The sequence below is a fragment of the Geotrypetes seraphini genome, chromosome 3 (assembly GCF_902459505.1).
Source record: "Geotrypetes seraphini chromosome 3, aGeoSer1.1, whole genome shotgun sequence".
Taxonomy (NCBI): Eukaryota; Metazoa; Chordata; class Amphibia; order Gymnophiona; family Dermophiidae; genus Geotrypetes; species Geotrypetes seraphini.
The window spans coordinates 157,503,649-157,525,658 of NC_047086.1; the positions used below are offsets into that span (position 1 = coordinate 157,503,649).

The 22,010-nt window shown below is 39.5% G+C and overlaps 1 protein-coding gene across 2 annotated transcripts in view; it reads right to left on the bottom strand.

The window, feature by feature from the left end:
- Window positions 1-22,010, bottom strand: part of ARFGEF3 (ARFGEF family member 3) — a 216,440-nt gene that overhangs the window by 140,016 nt on the left and 54,414 nt on the right. The window contains exons 5-8 of one of the 2 annotated variants that reach the window (XM_033938198.1): window positions 17,436-17,504; window positions 16,522-16,653; window positions 10,930-11,052; window positions 144-186 (exon numbers count right to left, since the gene is read on the bottom strand). In XM_033938198.1, the coding sequence (XP_033794089.1) occupies window positions 144-186; window positions 10,930-11,052; window positions 16,522-16,653; window positions 17,436-17,504 (367 nt within the window). The remainder of the gene's footprint in view (window positions 1-143; window positions 187-10,929; window positions 11,053-16,521; window positions 16,654-17,435; window positions 17,505-22,010) is intronic. The other variant, XM_033938199.1, reaches the window with a different exon arrangement.

Sequence of the window (22,010 nt, forward strand, 5' to 3'; positions counted from 1 at the left end):
GGTGCTGAGGCTGTAGCTTTAGCCACTGCACCACATGTTCACAGATCAGCCAGTTTGAATGTTATTTTTTTTGAAATGCGGCCCTTGAAACTACTTCCAGGATAGTCTTAAAAAGATCATAAAATAGATACCGATGCTCGTACCTTGGTTCGTAAACTCCTGCAGTACTTCAAGGCTCTCAACATTCTAGGTGGAAAGGACAAAAACATTATAACAACCACGTAGGCTCAAAAGAAATCATGAAATTAAATTCTGCTACTGAAATACTCAAAAAGGAGGCAGTACCCAACTAGTCACAACTCATACAATTGTATTTATTTTTAGGGAAATGAACTCAACATACTGCACTTCTGGTATAATATATACAATACATACTGTTTAGAATTGTGAAAGCACTAGAAACTGAACGGATGCAAGAAGAAAGCATCAATTAATAAAAGTTAATAGGAACACAGAATAGCTGGTTTTAAGAAAAGTTTGCAAACAAAACAAAACTGCAGATCTGTACAAGACGTAGGCAAATTTTTATTAATGACAAAAATCTCCTTTTGACGGCTTTTTACAGTGATGGATTGAGACGTCGCTTTATCTTTGAGTTACCATTATACAGTATTTCTGTGATTTTTTTGTTTTCTCCCTCTACTTTTACCATGGACCCCTGACGAAGGTGTGTCCAAAACACGGACCGTGTCGGGTCCCTTGATTGGTAATTGGTAAAAGGGTTTGCATAATATTATTATTTTTTGCATATCAATTTTTGTCATTAATAAAAATTTGCCTACGTCTTGTACAGATCTGCAGTTTTGTTTTGTTTGCTCTTGGTTGTTTTTAACTGCAGTTTAGGTTGGACCTCCTTTTGTTCTTTTAAGAAAGGTTTGGACATAGTCTGTTATTGAGAAAGACGTGAGGAAAGCCACTGCTAGCCCTGGATCGGTAGCATGGAATATTGCTGCTCAGTGGGTTTTGGCCAGGTACTAGGACCTGGATTGGCTACCGTGAGAATGGGTTACTGGGCTTGATGGATCCAGTAAGGCTATTCTTATGTTCTTATAATCTAGCCCATTCAATTTCACTCCTGTTGCATTCTCTTAGGTCTCAGCGTTTTATCTCCTTCCTCACTCTTGCGCAAAGTAGGGATCCCTTCTGTGCTTACCACAGGCTTCCTTGAATTCAGTTCTGTTTTTGTCATCACTGCCTCCACCGAGATGCCACGTACATGTACGCACTTCTCATGAAGCGAAGAATATTTTTAAATGTTACACCACAAGAGCTGAGACTCGATCTCTTATTTTAGAACTTCTCCACCAAAAAAAAAAAAAAAACCAACAACATTGATGCTTTTGCATTAGTTATACTTTCAAGGTTATTCACATGCCTAGATGCGAACCATTTTGAAATGACTGGGGCTGCCAAACTTCACATGAGTTATCTCCCCCTCATCTACCTGTGGCCACAAAGAACAAAGGAAAATAAAGCTAGGAGGGTCATAGGTTTAAATGGTCAGCTCATACTTAAACATTGAGGCCTGGATTCTGTATAGGACGCCTGGTCTCAGAAACCGACGGGCGCCCTATATAGAATTGGGCCTAAGGCCACCTAAAGTAAATCCGATTCTCTAACCGAAGTCCATGTTACAGACGCCGGTTACAAAATCGGGTTGTTGTAGACGCGGCCACTAAGCTTATCGCAGCAATGGATCTCCCTGCCACGATAAGTTTAGCGGTCGCCAGTCCCCCCCCCCCAAATGAACGCGGTAGGACCAGAACCCCCCCCAAATGAAACTGCCTACAATCGGGACGCTGTTTATAGAATGTGGGCCTTAGAGAACAGCACGGAGCAGTGACAAGGGAAGAACCTGTGACCAATAAAAGTTTCATGAGTCTCTCTTTTTTCTCCAACCTACCTCATTCCTACCAGTCTCTCTCCACTCATCCACCTACATCACAATCTCTCCTGCCTCTAGCCCTGCCCATCTATACCATGTCACAAGCTTTCCTCAGTTATTCTCTTGTATGAGGAAAGACTAAAAAGATTAGGGCTCTTCAGTTTGGAAAAGAGACAGCTGAGGGGAGATATGATTGATGTCTAAAAAATCCTGAGTGGAGTAGAACAGGTACAAGTGGATCGATTTTTCATGTCATTAATGCCATCTAAAAAAGGGGCTGCTTCTAAGTGCAATGCTTCATGACAACAGTGAGGGGTTTGGCATTCTACTTGGAGATTAAGGCACAGAGTTCAAATGATGATGCCAGTCTGAAACATGCAGTTGAGTATATTAGTTATAGATGGCCCTTACTTACTTGTGTTGCACAGTCATTGATACTGAATCTGTTTTCCTTTCCTGCTCCCAAAAATCAGCACCATTTACATTCCTTCTTTTCCTTATGGAATGCTGTTCCCATAGCTCTAAAACTGGAAACTAATTCTAATCAAATCTAACCTTAAAACCTCTCTAAGGATGCTTTTGAGACTTAGACAAATGGTTCACTCAAGTCTTTCCCTTCTCCATATCGTTCTTTCCATTGCCTTCTCATTTTTTATGTTAAGAATTGTAACCCTGCCCATTTCCCTCTTGTACCATGTCTTGTCATTTGAAATTTTTGTATGTATGCCCTTTCACCTGTTTTTAATTATGTTTTTATTTCTTTTATTTTTTATTTGTACAATGTAAACCGATTTGGTATTTAAAGCATTATATCAAACTCTCCCTGCCCATCCTGGATTGGGGGCAGTTGCTGTGGAAGAGGCGGACTCCTTTATTTTTTTTTTTGGGGGGGGGGAGATTTGTTTGTGTTTCTTGACTTCTGTGACCCTTTGTTTCCCCCTTTTCTAGGGCTGGGGTCTTTAAGGAAATAGGGCCTTGGCTATTTCTTATTTGCTCTAATCTGCTAGTCTACTGTTCTGGGAGAGGGGATTGGAGGGAACTTCCTTTTTGTTCTAGGGCGTGGGATTTAATGTGATGGTGGTGTGGTTAAAACATTTGATGATATTCGTATCGTTTTTTACAGTTCGTGTTACCGTTCTTATTTTGCTCTGTACTTCTCAATTGTTTTCCTGGTTGCATTTTGTATCATCAATAAAGATTGTTTGAATCCTAAAGTGTTATATCAAGCCATAATAAACTTGTAACTTATAACGTGGAACAGTTTAACAATTACGAGGCAAGCCTTATTACGTTATCATAATCTAACATTATCTAATAATTCTGTCATTCTGTAACGCTGTAATTCTTTATTCATTTTAATTCTGTCCTTAAACTAACCTTTTGTAATCCGCCTTGAACCGCAAGGTAATGGCGGAATAGAAATCCCTGATGTAATGTAATGTAATGTAATAATCCTTAATGCATATAGAAAGATGAAAATAGGATGTTAAAAGAAGCCAGATAGTTTGCACCTAGCACAGTTCAGGATGCTTCCAACTAGTGACATTTCTTAAAATCCAATTCAAAACAAATCACTCATGTGAAATAGGAAACATTCGCTGACTAACTCACAATTAGAACATACCCATGGGACGGAATGAAGAGCCGGATTTAAAAAATTATGCAAACTTTCACGGTAATTGAATTATTTATGCAGCCATTTGCTTAGGGGGTCAAATTCCTGACAGCCTTTGGGTTTCTTTAAAACACAATCGATGAAAGGGGGAGTAGTGGATCCTGAGTATTTATGCAGTCCAATTTACTATCTTATTGACATGCATTAGCATTAGCTGGAAAATAAATACCTAAAGTTCCAAGTGCCAAAATGTCACAGTCAGCGTAAAACAAATGCAGGCTCCAGTGTTTACACTGCCAGGATCCTCAGAAGTGGTGGTACTAAATATAGGTAATCAGCAGTGGCTGATGAACTGTGGGGATATTCGGGTACTATCGGGATAGCTAAGAAGTCTACGTTAGGACAACTTTTTTACCATCCTAACTTTCTCTGTATAGACATCTAGATAGCGAGTGAAATGTCACCGCTTATCTGAACAGCTACGCTCCATCCTCGCTCTGCCCCCTATTATCCAAATAATGTAGAGGAGACCTATAAGAATCTTCAGTATCCATATACTACTACTAAAAATTCATGGATAGCGCCTGGCTAGGGTTATCTGGACAGCCACTCTAGGTGACATACAATAAATTATATAGAAGGATGCTAATTTTATAAAGCATTTCTACATGTAAAATACTGTTTTAGGTGCAAAAATCTCCTTTTAATAAAATTGTCCAGGATATAGGTGCTTAAACTTGTGTGCATACCTCCTGTATATGCATCATTTTGTCTGATCTGTTCAGAAGCATTCCTCAGAGAGGAGTTTGCACTTATGCACACATTGTATAAAACAGGGGTAGGCAATTCCGGACCTCGAGAGCTGGAGCCAGGTCAGGTTTTCAGGATATCCACAATGAATATGTATGAGATGGATTTGCATGCACTGCCTCCTTGAGATGCAAATCTATCTCATGCATATTTATTGTGGATATCCTGAAAACCTGACCTGGCTCTGGCTCTCGAGGACTGGAATTGCCTACCCCTGGTATAAAATATTTGCAAACATGTCTAAAATAAACCATTAAAACTGCAATAATATGTGCATTCTTAAGATACGTCTTAGATGACCTGTTATAAAAATGACCTTATAACTACTAAACAAGACCTGCTTAGGTAGATAAACCCTTTAACACTGTCTTAAAATAGGGTATGCAACTCCGGTCCTCAAGGGCCGGAATCCAGTCGGGTTTTCAGGATTTCCCCAATGATCATGCATTGAAAGCAGTGCATGCAAATAGATCTCATGCATATTCATTGGGAAAACCCTGAAATCCTGACTGGATTCCGGCCCTCGAGGTCCGGAGTTGCCCACCCCTGGGGTAAGGTTATCTTTATGGCTCGCTGGCTGGAAACTAAACACGATTCCATATTTCTCCCAGCAGTTCAAGGTTTCACTAGGGCAATAGTAGGCAAACTCATTAGTCAAAAGAGCAAAAGATCAGCAGTACAACAATTAAGATTTCTTTTGAGAGCCATATCCGTGCCCACTTGCTCAACAACAGCTACATCAACCCGACTGACACCCCACTCTCCCTGCTTCCCTTCCCCGAAAAGAGGACGCTGAAGCGCCGGGCCGACCAACCTTCCCCACCCGACGTCAATTCTAACGTCGGAGAGGACATTCCAAGCCAGCCAGGCAGTGATTGGCTGACCCAGAACTTCCTCTCTGACGTCAGAATTGGCATCGAGTGGCGAAAGTTGGTCGGCCCGGCGCTTCAGCGTTCTCTTTAGGGGGGAGGGAAGCAGGTTGGGCATCCCTGCTCTAGCTAGCTGAGCCGTGAGTTGCACTCAAGTGGCTAAAGAGCCGCATGTGGCTCGCGAGCCACAGTTTGCCGACCACTGCACTAGGGGATCAGCATTCCTTCTCCAGTCATTTATCCAATGGAATCTAACTTCTAGCTTCCTACCCTGCAGCTAAACCTATTTATTTTAGTATTTAGTTCAAAGCCTATTCATTGGTAGTTCAAAATGAGTTACATTCAGAGACTGCAGGTGTTTCCCTGTCCCAGAGGGTTTACAAACTAAGTCTGACTTGAGGCAATGGAGGGTTATGTAGCATGCCCAAAATCACATGGACTATCAGTGAGATTCAGACCCTGGCTCCTCTAGTTCACAGACTGCTGCTCTAACCCCTAGGCTCCTCCTCCACTCCAGACACACATGTGCATACTACTGCAGACACCAGACTGAAGAGAATGATCATATCATTTCTTGGAGACACCGTCACTAAGGATCAAAATACAAGGGTCTCTGGGACATGCCATTTGACACAGGGGCTACAACTAAACAGAATGTTTTGTAGAATAAAAAGGTATATTCACAGTTCGTTTATCCTCTTTTTGTTGAGGGTTTCATCTAAAGACGGGTGATTCTATTAATTAAATTAGCCACTGTAATGTGGTTTCATTTACAGTTTGAATACATAGTAATTGGTTAATGCTAATTTTTATAGTGACAAAGGTTACTGCACAATTGCTTCACTGTGTTCAAATCTGACATCCATATATCACTAAGAGGTTGGGATGGGATTTGATATACTGCCTTTTTGTAGTTAGAGTGGTTTCCATATTATTTTGTAGCTGGGGCAGCAGAGGGTTAAGTGACTTGCCCGGAGTCACAAGCTGCGACAGTGGAAATTGAACCCAGTTCTCCTAGTTCTCAAGTCATTTCACTAGCCATTAGGCTACTTCTCCATCATAATATGTGTTCTAATTGCGAGTCTGGAGCAAATACCTGTTTTGTATTTCATTTGATTGCTTTTTAATTGGATATCTCTGTATATGGGTTGTCTAAGCACCGATCCTGATTATGTAGTTACCCCTCTTAAGGAAGTATGTCAGATGTAAAATTCCATGGAGTATGTATGTTAAACCTGTAGCCTGTCCTGAGCTCTTTGGGGACAACGGGATAGAAATCGAAATAAATAATAAATAAATATTTATCACCTCCGCTTTTTCTGAATTGAATAAAGGCATGCCTCAAATTTGTGCATTTCTAGATACCTAGTCAGTACCCCTTGGATTCTATAGCGGTTGCTCAAATGTGGTCTGGATTCGAGGTTTGTGCATGCAGAAATTATTAATGAGCCATTAATCAGTAACTGATGTTAACTGGCACTCATTTGGCATTTCATGCAGATCTCCCCTGTGCCCTATTCTATAATATCTGCTCTCAAATTTTATGGTGCACAACTCAAAAGAGGATGTTCCCATAATATGGGCACGAGGCAATAAAATAGTGCCATTAATCGTGTGCCAGGAACAAAACAAACCAAAACTGCAGAAATGTACAACGATGTAGGCAAAATTTATTGTGACAACCAAAATATATTAAAAACCTTTTTACCAAACAAGGGACCCAACACGGTCCGTGTTTCGGACAACCTTCATCAGGGGTCCATGGCAGAAAAGGGAAAAGAACATATGTCACAAAAAAAGTGAAAAATGCAGTAAGAACAAACAGATGATTTGTCACGCCGAGAGTCACGAAATCTTGTAAAATCTCGCTAAAGCCTACATCGTTGTACATTTCTGCAGTTTTGGTTTGTTTGTTCCTGGTTGGTTTTTTCACTGCAGACAAGGTTGGACCCCCTTTTTTCCTCTTGGTTCTATTAATGGTGCGCCAGCATTTACCCCAGGTTTCAGCAGGTGCATATGCTCATTCCCAAAGTTAGGGCTGAGAGCCGCTTCGGTGCTACGCTAGTATTCTAAAAAAAGGTATTCTGTGCAGATGGTTTCCTTTCAGTTGAAAGAGACTTACTAAGGGCTCCTTTTACGAAATCGCGATAGCGGGTTTAACGCGCGCAACTTTTCATCATGCGCTAACCCCCGCGCTGGCCTAAAAACTACCGCCTGCTCAAGAGGAGGCGGTAGCGGCTAGCACGGCCGGCGGTTTAGCGCGCGGTATTACAGGCGTTAAAACCGCTACCGCGCCTTCGTAAAAGGAGCCCTAAGTATTTAAACGTCTCTATTATATTTTCCCTCTACCGCCAGAGTGGCGCTGGAAGTCATATAGCACAGCAACCGAGATGGGCAGACTGGCCTTTATCTGCTATCGTGTTTTTATGTAACCACCGAGTTGGACATTTGTCTAAGGGTTTCTTTTAATTAAAGTTTTGTATTTGCATAATAAATGTTATCTATCATTTAAATCATTTGATACTTTTGATATGATTAATAAATAAAAACAAAAATAATAAAAAATAAGGCAACACCTTTTTACTGGACTAAGATATATATATATATTTTTTTTTTACTAGTTTTTGAAGGACAAAACCTCCTTCCTGTCATGAGTAAGGTAGATTTGGCCCCCAGAAGCTAGTCAAAAAACATAGCCTCCCCCCCTTTTACAAAACCATGATAGTGGTTCCTATGAACGTTGGGAACAGCACATAGCATTTAGCGCACTGGCCTGCGCTAAAACCCACAATCGCGGTTTTGTAAAAAAGGGGGGGGAGAGAGGGAGATAGTCTATTAAAAAGGTTATCACCTTATTATCTTTTTGTATCTATATATATAAATTTATAAACATGTAACTGAAGAGTACCACAGTTACCACACTACTTTATCCAGCACTACTGATAAGAGAGAAGTCCAACCAGGGGAGGCCCTCTCCTAAGCAGACTAAGAATCTGCCTAGGATAGCAAACTTTGGAGTGCAGGGGTGTGAAGGAGCTGCAGTGTGGTTCCGAAATGTACTTCAGCCTCCCCGCTGTTGAACTGTCAGTGCTGGCCCTGTCAGCACAGACTTGCAGTCAAATGCCATCTTGTCCTTCCTGCCCTCACTCCCCTCCAAGACAGACACCTATTTGTTAAGTGTGTGGAACAAGGTAGCATTTTAGTGCTGTGCACACAATGTTCTTTTAAGCCTGGACCCTATATGGAAGGAGATAGTGGGTGCAGGAGCAAGATGTTGAACATAGGGCGAACAACCCTCACAACCACCAAAAAGATTGAAGAGACAAAAATATAATAACAAAAAAAAATAAATAATAATCAACAACTCTCCAAAGAGGCACCAGAAAGGAATACAAACAGAACCAACAATGATGTTTAAATATACAAGTAGATATATTTTTTTTTATAAAGAGAAGGTATCAGTGAACACGGTGCACACTAGCACCCTCTTATAATGACAATTGTGAGCAAAAAAGCTCCACTTGTCACATTTTCACATCACTCTGTTCCTCACTGAATTTTGATATTGCATTAAAAGTTATACTGTATATACAAATGAAATTCCACTCTGTTGTCTCAAATTATATTCACTGAAAAAGTGTCCAAACTTGAAAAATGTTCAATCTTGTTGCAATGCAATCACTATAAAAGTTAATCATCTATGACAAAATAACAATTCAAAAACAAAAACTTATCTTATTGACATAGGGTGAAACACGACAAGGGGAGATGCTGGTACCCTATGGGAGAGAGTGGAAAGGATGATGCTGGCCACAGGGGGGAGGGGGTATTAGGGCCATGAGCCATTTCTGAAGGGGTGGGGCAGTATAGCTGAAGGCTCACCTAGGTTAAGGCGTCCAATTTCCTTTTCTGGCCTTGAGTCCAGCTGGAAACTACATTTTCAATCTATGTTTAAATTCTAAGCAGACGACACAAAAATTCCTTCAAATATAAAGAGAGTAGAATTATTGGAGTATCACAAGAAAATCTCTAGTGTAAAGTCAAAATATACGATATCCTTGTTACAAATTAAACTTTTTTGTGTGAAAAGAGAGCCCTCAGTTTTCACAGCCCATGGATGGGCATGTAGCCTCACAATCTGAGTTGTCGTCAATTAAATCCAAATGGGTATTCATTGTGAAACACCCCAGGGCCTCTCTTTAGTACATAACTGTGTATTAAACAAAAAAAGTGTTCAAATTACTGTGATACTCAATATAAACTACAAACTTGGTCTTTCTTCTAGACAATTTTAGCATCAAAGTCTCTCAAATGCAGACAATGTTCTATCCGCTTCACTATACGTTGTATTGTTCCATACTCAAAAGATTAAGCATTTTACTTATCTTCGTTGTTTATCAAAATTGTTAAGAAATCAGTAGCGTGCTGCTTGTAGTTAGACGGGGCTCCGTTTCAGAGGAAACTCCCCCTCACTTGGGAACTTAGCACCGCTCTCAGACTCCAACAATCATTCACCAGCCATCTCAGCCAAGCAGCAAAGGCATCAGTCCTTTTCCCACATCTCTGCCCTCAGCTGATGTTTAGGGAAAAATCAGCTGAGGGCAGAGATGTTTATTACACAAAATTACACACTAAAGAGAGGCCCGGGGATGTTTCACAATGAATACCCGTTTGGATTTAATTGAAGACAACTCGGATTGTGAGGCTTTGTGCCCATCCATGAGTTGTGAAAACTGAGGGCTCCTCTTTTCACACAAAAAAAATTAAAATTTTGTAACTAGGATACAATACATTTTGATTTTACGCTAGAGATTTTCCTGCGACACTCCAATAATTCTATTCTCTTTATCCGAGTTTGAAGGAATTTTTTGTGTCATCTGTTTTTGGACATTCTTTCATAGTGGGCTTATTTGTGGTTTAAATTCTAAGCTTTTGGCGCTCTTTTTCCTAGTACAGACGCCAGAGCGCTTTGGTACAAACGTTGCCAAGCCACACAAGTTCCTTGTTGTCCCCTGTGGAAGACGACAGAGTCGCCGACACTCAGATCCTTGTTGGGACCTAATTTGTATTGCATGGGAAGGACTGGTTTTTTACATTTTGGATATTTAGACATCAATAAAGCTTTTGTAACTGAAGGTTGGCTCAAGACATCTCCTGTGCCTCTTCTTTGTTTTGTTAAATTCCAAGCAAGCATCTCTGTGCAAGAAGCTGAATTTCATAAAAGTAATGACTGCTAACTTTTCCTGAAAATGGAAAGGACCTTCCAGCTGTAACCTTGGGCTCCTTTTACAAAGGTGCGCTAAGCGTATTAGCGCGCGCTAGCTGAAAATCTACCACCTGCTCAAAAGGAGGCGGTAGCGGCTAGCGGGCGCTATTTTGCGCGTTAAGGCCCTAGCTCGGCTTTGTAAAAGGAGCCCCTATCGTACATCATCATTTCTGGTCTTAACTCTTTTTATTTGTTTACACCAAGACAGCAGTAAGTAATAAGCTTAGAGCAGAATGACATCAGTGAGCTGGCTCAGCTGTTACTGCAAAGCAACTCCGGCAGTGTTTGTAGCACAAATAAGAACTATAGGCATAAGACACATTTCATGATCTCGACTGATTTTGACTTCTCTAGCTTCCTACACTTCTTGTTTATGTTTGGTGGATGTTTTTTTTTTTTTTTGCAAAATGCACTCATCAGATACACAGTACACATGACACGCAGACAAGAACACAGCCTGTATACGTAAATTGCAAAGGCTCACCGTGTTCTCTTGCTTTTGGCGCAACTGTAAAGTCAAGTCACTCAACATTTGGCTGAGAGTTGCACGCACAGCGGTGTTAATACTGCGTTGGTGACAGCTAGAGACATAGGTCTCAGTGCATACCTGGTGTGGAAAGAAGACATCAGGAAATCAACATTGCACATTCTTAGAACCTGTTAGGACCACAGAAACCCAGCCTGAGTTTTAGAAACATACAAATCTCCACAGCATTTAGTGGCCCCAAGGTTAAGATACAAGAAAAAAAATAAGGAATTAAGGACATACTATCCTCAATAGCTCTTTGGGTATAAAGCAATTTTTTTCCAAATGAGATGACGACAACTACCATCATATCCATCCACTGGTTGTATGTTGGGGCTATGTTCATACTGTGATGGTTTAAAATTGGCAAAACTGGGAATCAGGAATAGTGGAAAGGCAATCTTCATATGAATTTTCTTCCCAGACTTCCAAACCAGTCACTCTCTCCACCTTACTATTTTCCCCAGTACTCACTTTCCTTGCCCCTCTTCCAATCTCTTCATTCATTTTCCCAACCCTCCAATTCTCTCACTTTCTCCCTACCCCATCTGATCTCCTCATTCATGTTCTTGCCCCCATTCTTACAAACTCTTCCTCACTCATCCTCATTCATCATACATCCTTATTACAGACCCCAAATTTTTTTGCTTATTTATTCCTCCTCCCTCCTTTATGTACCCTTTGATCTAGTTTGCCTCTGGGACAATATCAGTAGCATAGCACAGCAACTCAGGGCAACATCCTCTTCCTCCTCTGCTCAGGGCTAATGTTGCACTTTGAACCACATGGGTCACGATAGTACTATATGGTTCAGGGCACGATACTAAGCCTGACAGTAAATAAAAACAACACAGTCTATAGCAGGGGTGTCCAATCTGCAGTCTCGTGAAGTATTTTGTGCGGCCCCAGTCAAGGGCAATGCAGTGCTTTCCTCTGCTGCCCCAAGGTGTTTACCATCTTGCCGGCTCCCTCCTTGGGCTTGCTGCAGCGTTTGTACGGCCCCAGAAAAAATTTTTTGGCCAATACAGCCCAGGGAAGCCAAATGGTTGGACACACCTGGTCTATAGCATCAAATTGTTGGTAAGAAGCTGGGTTAGGGTGATAAGAGGGTCTGAAGGACACAGCAAGGATGATTGCCAGTACCTCCTATGTTCCCACAACTACTGTTGCACTGAACCTCAGTCTCCTTTGGCAATTCAAAATGGATTGAAGAACTCTAATAAGGCCTGAATCTTATGGCCCTTCTCCTAGCAATGGAAATGAGATCAAGGGCCCTGATTATATTAATGGTGGATACGGGGTAAAATTCTCAGGTCTGTTGTACAGATTTTTCTAACAATCAAACAAAAGGAGTAAAAAGAATTCCACGGGATGTCAACAAATGAACAAAAAGTGGAACACTGTGAAGTCCAAAGCAGCTTTAATAAAGCATAAAACAGTCTAAATAACAACAAGTTGCTCTCTTGGAGAACAGACTCAGTTCAAAGCAGTCACTTTCTCTCAATTTCAAGAAGTCTCTTTCTCTCGAGATGGCCATGTTTCGGCTGGTGTCCCTTCATCAGAAGTAAAACATGCCTTATAAACTAAAAACATTAAGCATAACAAAAAAATCAAAGCAAAAAAAAATAAACATGGGATCAACAAAATGCATATATATAAACTCCATAATATACATGATATACAGAAAGAGTTAATGAAAACATAATGCACCGTACAAAATATAAAATCATCAAAGTTGGTGAGACATAAAAACAAATAATTTCTTATATATAAAAACACATGATAAAATTTCAAGCTCATGGGTAGAGATGATATCAACTGATGTTTAGAACACAGTTCAAAAAGAAAAATAATCACTAAACCAAGAAAACACACACACACACACACACACACACATACCTTTTTAAGCAAAACAGATTCATCTACTGGACAAATATAGGAATTACCATATTTTTCACACTATAAGACGTACCTGACCATAAAAGGCACATAGGTTGAGAGGAGGAAAACAAGAAAAAAAAATATTCTGAACCAAATGGTGTACCCTGTCACTCCTTCTGGTGGTCTAGTGGTAGGACGGGACAAGAGGGATCCATCCCAGCTGACTACATTTTTTACCCCCATTTTACATCTTTTTAAATCCTGGTGGCCCAGCGGTGTAACGGCAGGAGCGAGCTTTCCATGCTCCTGCTCCACGCTGAGCTCCTCCCTCGCTGGATGGCTGCCTCAGATCTCGCGGACAGCGGCGCAGAATGCAGGAGCAAGCTTTTCATGCTCCAGCATAGGCCCGCGCTGCTCCCTGAATGGCTGCCATCAGTTCTAATGGGACTTATAGGAAACATTGCACACACACAATCAAAATAAATATGGCCACACTAATGGAAAGAGTTACAGTGGCTCCAAAATGTACTGAATCAAATGGTAAATCAAAGATAACCTACAGTGGCTCAAATGGTACAAATAAAGAAATATTGCAAAATCTTTCTGTAGCTGCACAAGTTGACAAAAAAAAAAGGCAAAGTAATGCAAATGAAAAATTGCATTTATTAAAGTACACTGATCAATTAAATGTGTACATAAAAGGATTTCAGTTTCAACCTCAAAACATTCTGTGTTATAATAGTTGGACTGTCCATGCAAATAGAATCATGCAAATAGAAAAAAAAATTCAGCACAAAGATATACAGTGTCAACACAAACATGTTTGCAATGATGTACATATCAAAATAAAATTATAAAAATGCACTGTAATCAATTTCCGAATTGAGATCACTAGGTTGAATAGTGTTAAGTTTATAAATCCAATGTTGTTCTGCATGAGTAAGATGATATTATATTCTGTATTGTACATTAGGTTTTCATTAACTATTTCTGTATATCATGTACATTATGGAGTTTTTTATTTTTATTAAACTTTCCAATTTTATGATCACCAAAATCATTCAAATTAAACAGTTACAAATAAAGTAAGAATCAAAACAAAAACAAGAAAAATAGGAAATTTTTCCCTTCATACTGTTAGTTTACAATATAAGGGAGAGAGCTTTAAAATAAATCGGAATTTCGTAGTTATTAAATCATTATTGGGTAAACAGACAAGCGAACCTGAATATCGCCTAGGCCTTCATATTACAAGCTTTCTTCTTATATGTTAACAGGGGCACTAGCATTGATCACATCTTTACCTGAAATAAATCTTGACAATTGTGAAAACTCAAAAAATACTTATCTAGTGCCCTGAAAATTAACTAAACATTTACAAGGAAATCTAAGCACAAATGTTGCCCCTAATTTTAGAACCTGAGGAAGCACAATCAAAAATTGTTTCCTCTTTTTTTGGGTCACTAGATACATTCTGATCTTGTAATTCATAAACTCTTTATCTTTAAATTTAAAAAATATCTTCAACAACCAATCTCTGTCAGGTTCTAAAGCTAATTGGACAAAGAGTGGTAGCCACTGATATCTGAACAGAATCTGATCTTTCCAGTATATTAGTCAAGTCTAATATACTAATATCTAAGGCTTCTATAGCAGGAGCCTGTTGTTCCTCAGCTGTTTTCTTCTTTCCAACAAGAAGATAATAAACTCTCGACACAAGTGGATAAGAGGTTTGCAGAATTTTCAAAACCTCTGTGAGATACCTTTTAAACATATCAAGTGGTGAAACAGTAATCAATTTAGGAAAATTAATTAATCTCAGGATGTGTCATCTTGACGCGTTCTCCAGCATCTCATAAAGTTAATATTCCCATTATCCTTCATTAACAGCTGATTTTGAACAGTCAAAGTATCCAATTTTTGTCTTTGCTCCACAGTTTCAGTTTCTATTTTACCCACTCTTTGGTGTAATTGTGTTATCTCTGAAAGCACTCCTGAGCAATAAGTTAACTTTTGCATCTGAGTCCCTAATGAGGATTGCAATTCAGAAATGGCTTCCCATATTAAATTCAGATCTATGACTGGGGGCTTTTTTTAAGGGAACTCCCACAAAAGGTTTAATTTTCATAGTACCTGTAGAATCTTGCATTAAAGATAGATTCTGCGAGTCCCCCATTGAACCCAAGATCTCACGCGGTGGCAGTTGTGTTCCTGGGGCAGTCAATATACGTTGTACAACCTGCTCTTCCCCTTCTTCACTGCCCTCCGATATTGCTGCTTCACTCGCCGTACCTGACGAAGAGTAAGCGCCTCGAAGGAAGCTTTAGAGTTTCCTGACAAACTCCCGCCTCCAGCCAAGGACTTCTCATCCTTTGCTCCGCCATGGCGACGCTTGACAAAAACATCCATCGGGCCAAGTAACCCTTACTCCTGACCCAGGTTCCGAAGGAAAAACCCGGGTCTTCGATTTCTGTTTCACCATCAAAAAGTCTCAAACGACTCAACAGCGTTCCACCAAACTCCTTCAGGACGCCATCATGTTTAGGCTCCACCCTCCTGCTCCATTATGGAGTTTATACGTATGCATTGTATTATGCCATGTTTATTGTTCTTTGCTTTGATTTTTTGTTATGCTTAATGTTTTTAGTTTGTAAGGCGTGTTTTACTTCTCCTGATGAAGGAACACCAGGGAAAACACAGCTGTGTCGAGAGAGAGAGAGACTCTGCTTAAAACTGAGAAAAAGTGATTGCTTTGAACTGAGTCTGTTCTCCCAGAGAGCAACTTGTAGTATTTGGACTATTTTACGCTTTATTGAAGGTGCTTTGGACTTCATAGTGTTCCACTTTGCTTGTTAATTTGTACAGATTTTCTTCAATTAGTCTTGTATGTAATTTAATTTTACCTTCAGTTTAACAAATCCTGAGGCACTGCTCCACTACTGTGATTTCCTACAGCAGAGACAACCAAGGAATCTTTGCTCAGATCCTCATATAATAGCGAAAATAAAATGTCTGGGATTTGCTGGCAGTTTATTACAACTTTTGCTTTCTTAGTCAATGACATTTCACGTCATTATTTTCTAATAAGAAAATATCTTTTTAAAATGTAGAAAATAGATGTGGGATGAAGTTTCCCCTTCTCTGAACCTGCTTATAAGAAGGCATTTAAGCAATGGCACGAGGAACGAGAATAAGGAAATGTGCAAGTTTTTAAAATCACTTAGCACAGTCCTTCATTAAGCTTCAGTAACCCCCTCCTACCCCGTCTGATTCAATGTGGTTGCCGAGTACCTCCTAATCAGGTATTTGGACAATATCAACATAAAACTCAGGCTGAGATTCTGGATAGGGACCAGAAGGGGAGGGATTTATGAAAGTTTTGACCAGTGTTTCCCCTACTGACAAATGTAAGAGGGCTTTAGTCTATAAAATCTCTTTCACGGAGAAAGAATGGAAGAAAAGTTCCTCTTGAATAAGAACCTTATTTTCATTGCAAACCAAAAGTGAGTTTTCCATTGCAGCAAAGCTCGGATAAATCCCTCCTGAAGAATTCAAAAGAAAATATCTAGCTGCTGTGAAGTTCCTTTGCAGGATAGAATCTGTGCACAGTTTGCAGTCCTGTGCACAAGTAGTTTTAGCTTAGAGTTCCACAACGGTTGAGCTCGATACCTTGGAAAAAGCCATGGGTGGCTGGCTGCTAGAGAAAACACGCTGGCACAGGGCAGTGAGGATGCATGCAAGAGATGCTTTTATCATTTCATACATTCTGGGGGATCCAGTTCTATGGCAGGCCAAACACAACTACAGGTAAAAGAATAAAAAAAAAACACACTAAAAAATGGGTAAAGCATAAAGAGGCGATGCAAACAAATGAAGAGACCAGTTGAAGCTCCAAGTAACACAAGACAATAAAAATATTTCTGCAGTACTGTTAATAAGCCTAATGGTGAAAATGTAAGTGAATCACACAGAACTTTGTTTAAAATCATTGAGCAATACACCAAGTATTCACAAAGGCACACGCCTTAATCTGGAACCCTGCTATGATGTAGAAGTAGTCAGGTGGTACCATTTTGGAGTTTGGCAGCTATGGGGCATGAAGGAGTTATGCTGGAGCAGAGGAGAGAACAAATCTTACGGACCTGCTCAGGAAGGTCAGGCAAGGTTCTGTGCAGTCTTGAGAGTACATATACCACAATCTCTATGGACAACTCTTATGTGTGTCTGTTGAAAGGTGTCATGTACTCCCAGGATAGATAATGGCCATTAGAATTCTGCCCCTGGGCTCTATTTATCCTCTTTACCATTGCGTTAAACTCCAGGGCTTTAGCAAACTTCTGAAAGAACGCTGGAGATTTTCACTAAATTTAGAAGTTTTTTTGTTTTGTAAAGTGATATGAAACCTCATTGTTTAGTTATTGAAATGATGGAAAACTGTTATCAGTGATAGAGGGCCAATTAAGTAACATGTCCTTAAAGTAGATAGATGTTTGTAAAACATGTGACCCTGTGCACACACATGTATGTATGTAATGGGTTGGGTAGGATGGGAGGCAAGAAAGGTACAGAAAAAATGTTCTCACCTCGGCAATTTTCAGCACTGAACTTCCATTCAGCTCAAAGGTAGATGTATAAGTTATACAGAGTAAAACCTTAAAAAAAAAAAGAAAATTGCAAGATTAGTTTTATTCATTTTCCATATCACTCCTTGAGAAACAGCTTACACGAAGCCTGAACACAAATACAGAGGAACTGCTGCTTCTCCTCATATTATTGCATGTAAATCAGGGAAAAACAATGAATATGGGTGTGCACAAAGGGGGTTATTTTAGAAGCATCTTCATTTGTAAATATAGCAGCTTTTAGATGTGTAGATTGATTACAAATACAACTATTGATTTTGCAAGTATTATACATGGAGAATTATAAAGAGTTTAAGGGAGCATGAATAGGGTAGGCTGAAAATCTACATGTATATTTCTCATTTTACAAGGGGAATACATGTGTGGACCTAAAAATTTCCACACCAGCCTCTACACCTGCTCTGAAGGAGCAGGTGAACAGGTCAATAGAAGTCCTTCCTGAACCCCTCTGACATCACTAAAGTCCATCACCCCTCTCTCCTGTCAAACAGAGTCCTGCCTCCAACCCTCTGCTGGGTCTTACATGGGGGGTCTTAACTTGATATCTGGAAATTGCTCCTGTTCCTCACCAGTTACCCTTTCTGGCCATCAGCTTCAAAACGGCAGAGAGGCTACTGCTAGTGGTTGACTGCAGTCATTTTGAATTTGCATTCTTGAAATTTAAAAGACCTTTTGACTATATCTTATTTTCATGGTGAAGACACTTTAACATCAAAGTCACCTGGTGGACACAGACCTTGCGGTAAATACTCAACTTGTAAATACATAAATTAAACTAAAGGCTATTGATTTAACTGGATACTCATCAAAATTCAACCGTAATAACCCAGTCAATAATATATTATATATCAATTTTTTAACCCTATATATAAATATCAATTTATGCAGAAATTTTTTGTATGTGTAGAATCCTCAGTAGGCTCTCCATTCTTTTGCGTGCTTCCAGTATAAGAATCACACGAGCCACTTTCTTCACCGGATCCTTTTTTTGGATATTTTTATACTAGAACACCCATTGTGATGATAATTTAAATATTTAGTAAAAAAAGACTTATCTTGTAAATAAGTCAAGGGAGCGCCTCCACCGATATGCCATGTTTCAATTCATTTTTTTCAGGGTTGAGGCTCCCAGTACAAGATTATCGAGCTGTATTCAAGTCACGCTCCTGTAGAATTCATTTAGATTTCTACAGGAACGCGACTTGAATACAGCTCGATCATCTTGTGCTTCAATTCCATTCTTCATTAAAATTTTTGTGAGCAACATACTCTGCGTGACTCACAATCTGGATTCCGCTCACAATTTAGTACCAAAACTGTAATGGCTGCGATCCTGGATTACCATCACAATTTATTTAGTAAAGGTACTAGTGGTCTTGTACTGCAATTTGATCTGAGTAGTGCCTTTGACTTGGTCGACCACACAAAACTCCTGGAATGCTTAGATAGCATTGGCATCCAAGACAAGGTCTTCTCATGGTTTCAGGGGTTCTTAGAATCTCGTACCTACCAAGTTTGTGTCAACAATATCAACTCAGTCTTCTGGAAAAAACTAAGCGGGGTTCCGCAGGGATCGCCACTTTCACCGACGCTCTTAATATCTATCTCTCTTCTCTCAGGCCAAGAATGTCAAACTTAGGTGCTAAATTGTTCAGTTATGCTGATGGTATTACAATAATAGTTCCTTGTAAAACGTCATTGAGTAGTATAATCCACATTATTGAGGCTCTCTTTGATACTATAGAAACTTGGATGTCAGAGTTCAAATTAAAGTTGAACCCCCACAAGACTAAATTCTTTTTTGCCTCCCCTCAACAACTACCCATGGTTCATCTATATTCGTCAAATCTTTGCAATATACAATCCATTCCACAATCAAAATTCTGGGTGTTACCCTTGATTACTACCTAACTATGAAACATCAAGTTGATACTGTGCTTCGGAAGGGTTTCTCCATGCTGTGGAAATTGTGTATGCTGAGATCCTATTTTGAAGCTCCAATATTCAGATCTCTGGTTCAGTCTTTAATTCTGAGTCAACTCGATTATTGCAACATAGTATATCTTGCAGGAATCAAGAAAAACATCCCAAGAATGCAAATTATTCAGAACACAGCAATTAAACTTATATATAATCAAAGGAATATGACCATGTTACTCCACTGTATCGAGAGCTACACTGGCTCCCAGTGGAGACGTGAATTGTATTTAAAGTGGGCTGTTTCTATTATAAAGTCGCTACGGGTCAAGCTCCACAATATTTGACCAATTCATTTGTCTTTTCAACTCAGAAAAATCCAAGAAAAACTCATGCTTTGTTTTCCCTTCAGTAAGTGAATGCAAGTACAAAAAAACTTCATGAGCGACAACTTTATTTTCAAGTTGCATTGCATGATAGTGACTTTAAGAATCTGTTCCTAACATCTTACTCTCTTATCTTCAATTTAGAAAGCAGTTGAAAACTCCTCTTTTCAAAAAAATTCATAGGCAGCTAATTCTTTAACTATTTCATCCTGTATGTATTACTAATCTTTTGTAAACCGCATTGAACTTCCTGGTTATGTGGTCTAGAAATTGATTTATTATATTGTATTGCAGGGCAACTATTGAAATTCTGAAAATCCAGACCTTCTGTTTGATGAGGGCCTCAGGGCTGTGTTTGGTTAGTGGATAATTTGGGGTTGGTGTGGGAGGAGGGGGGTTGTTTTTTCAAATTTTTAGTAGGAATGCAGTTTTTCATCTTTCTCTTGTCTACTGCTCTACTTTGAGTGCTGATCTGAAAGTTCTTACAATGTTAAAGGCCTTAATTTTCCTTATAAGAGGTGTTTGTTGTTTCGAGAATTTCTTTCATAATAGGACTGTAAATGTTTTAACTTTCTGCTTGCCCATAAGATATATAAGATAGATCAGTTAAGGCTTCAATCATTAAACTCTTACATAGGGATAAGGAAAATTCGATTCTGTTTTGTAGCTGAAATCTTGACATCCTTCAGCAGCCACAGCTTTTAATTTGAAGGCATTATTCTGTGTAAGGAACAATCTCCAGGATATTAAATGTCTCTGCATTATTATCCATCACAGCAGGAAGGAGTGTGAGTGTAATTAGTGAGGAGATACTGAGGTCTGTAGTGTTTCCAACTTGCGACAAGATCTAATTTTCCATGAGTAGAAGAGCAGCATTGATTTGATAGAGGAAATAGAAACAGATGGACTCTTTTTTGCTACAAGACTCATTTCTAAAAAGCCAGCGATCACATTTAATTAATAATGAAAATGAGTTGTGGGTCCTTGGCCTCTCTTGCTTATTTGCTTTTCACCATGTCCTTGTACGGAGCTTTAAGAGGTAGTCAATTGTTGTATGATGAAACAACGAGAGGGTATTTAATGTCAGCAGAGGAAAGTTCTGCTGCTTTGAACTGGTTTTCATAATTAGATGCTTTTAACTCCTTTATATGATAAGACAGTCTTAGTCATTCCTGATGATACATGTATACGTTCCAAGCCACATTTAGTCATCTAACTGAAAAATAGCTGGAAAGCGATGACCACAGATGCTCGCAGTCTAAGCAACAAAGTTTATGATCTGCAAGTCCTGATGTTAGAGGCAGACCTGGATATTGTTGCTATCACAGAGACATGGTTCAGTGAATCCCATGGATGGGATGCAAACATACTGGGTTATAATCTTTTTAGGAAGGAGAGAGATGGGTGGAGGAGTAGCTCTCTATGAAAAGATTGATATCCAAACGACTGAAATGCAAGGGACCTGGGGAGAGGAAGAAGCGATATGGATCGCTCTGAGAAGAGAAGATGGAACTTCTATCTATGTGGGTGTAGTCTACAGACCTCCGACTCAATCGCTGTAAATTGATAAAGATCTGATTGTGGATATCCAAAAGTTTGGAAAGAAAGAGGAGATGCTGCTGTTGGGAGATTTTAGCCTGCTGGATGTGGACTGGAAAGTTCCGTCTGTGGAAACAGAAAGATTGTGGATGCCTTTCATGAGGCTCTGCTCAGACAAATGGTGATGGAACCAACGAGGAAAAAAGTGATATTTGATCTGGTCTTCATAAATGGGGAGAGTATCTCTAATGTTTGAGTGGGTGCTCACCTGAGAAGTAGCGATCATCAAATGGTTTGGTTTGCTATAACAATTCAAGTGGAGAGCAGCTTCACAATTCTTAAAGTCCTAGATTTCAAACATATGAACTTTAATAAAATGGGAAAGTACCTAAGAAAGAGCTGTTAGAATGGGAGGACATAAGAGAAGTGGAAAAACAGTGGTCTAAGCTGAAAGAAGCAATAAAAATGGCTATAGACCTTTATGTGAAGAAAATAAATAAAAACAAGAGAAAAAAGAAACCAATATGGTTCTCCAAACTAGTGGTGGAGAAAATAAAGGCAAAAGAGTTGGCGATCCTGAAATATATATAAAAAAAAAAAAATCCAAGAAGAGGAGTATAGAAAGGACTACCGGGTGAAATTGAAAGAAGCCAAGAGAGAGAAACATCTGGCG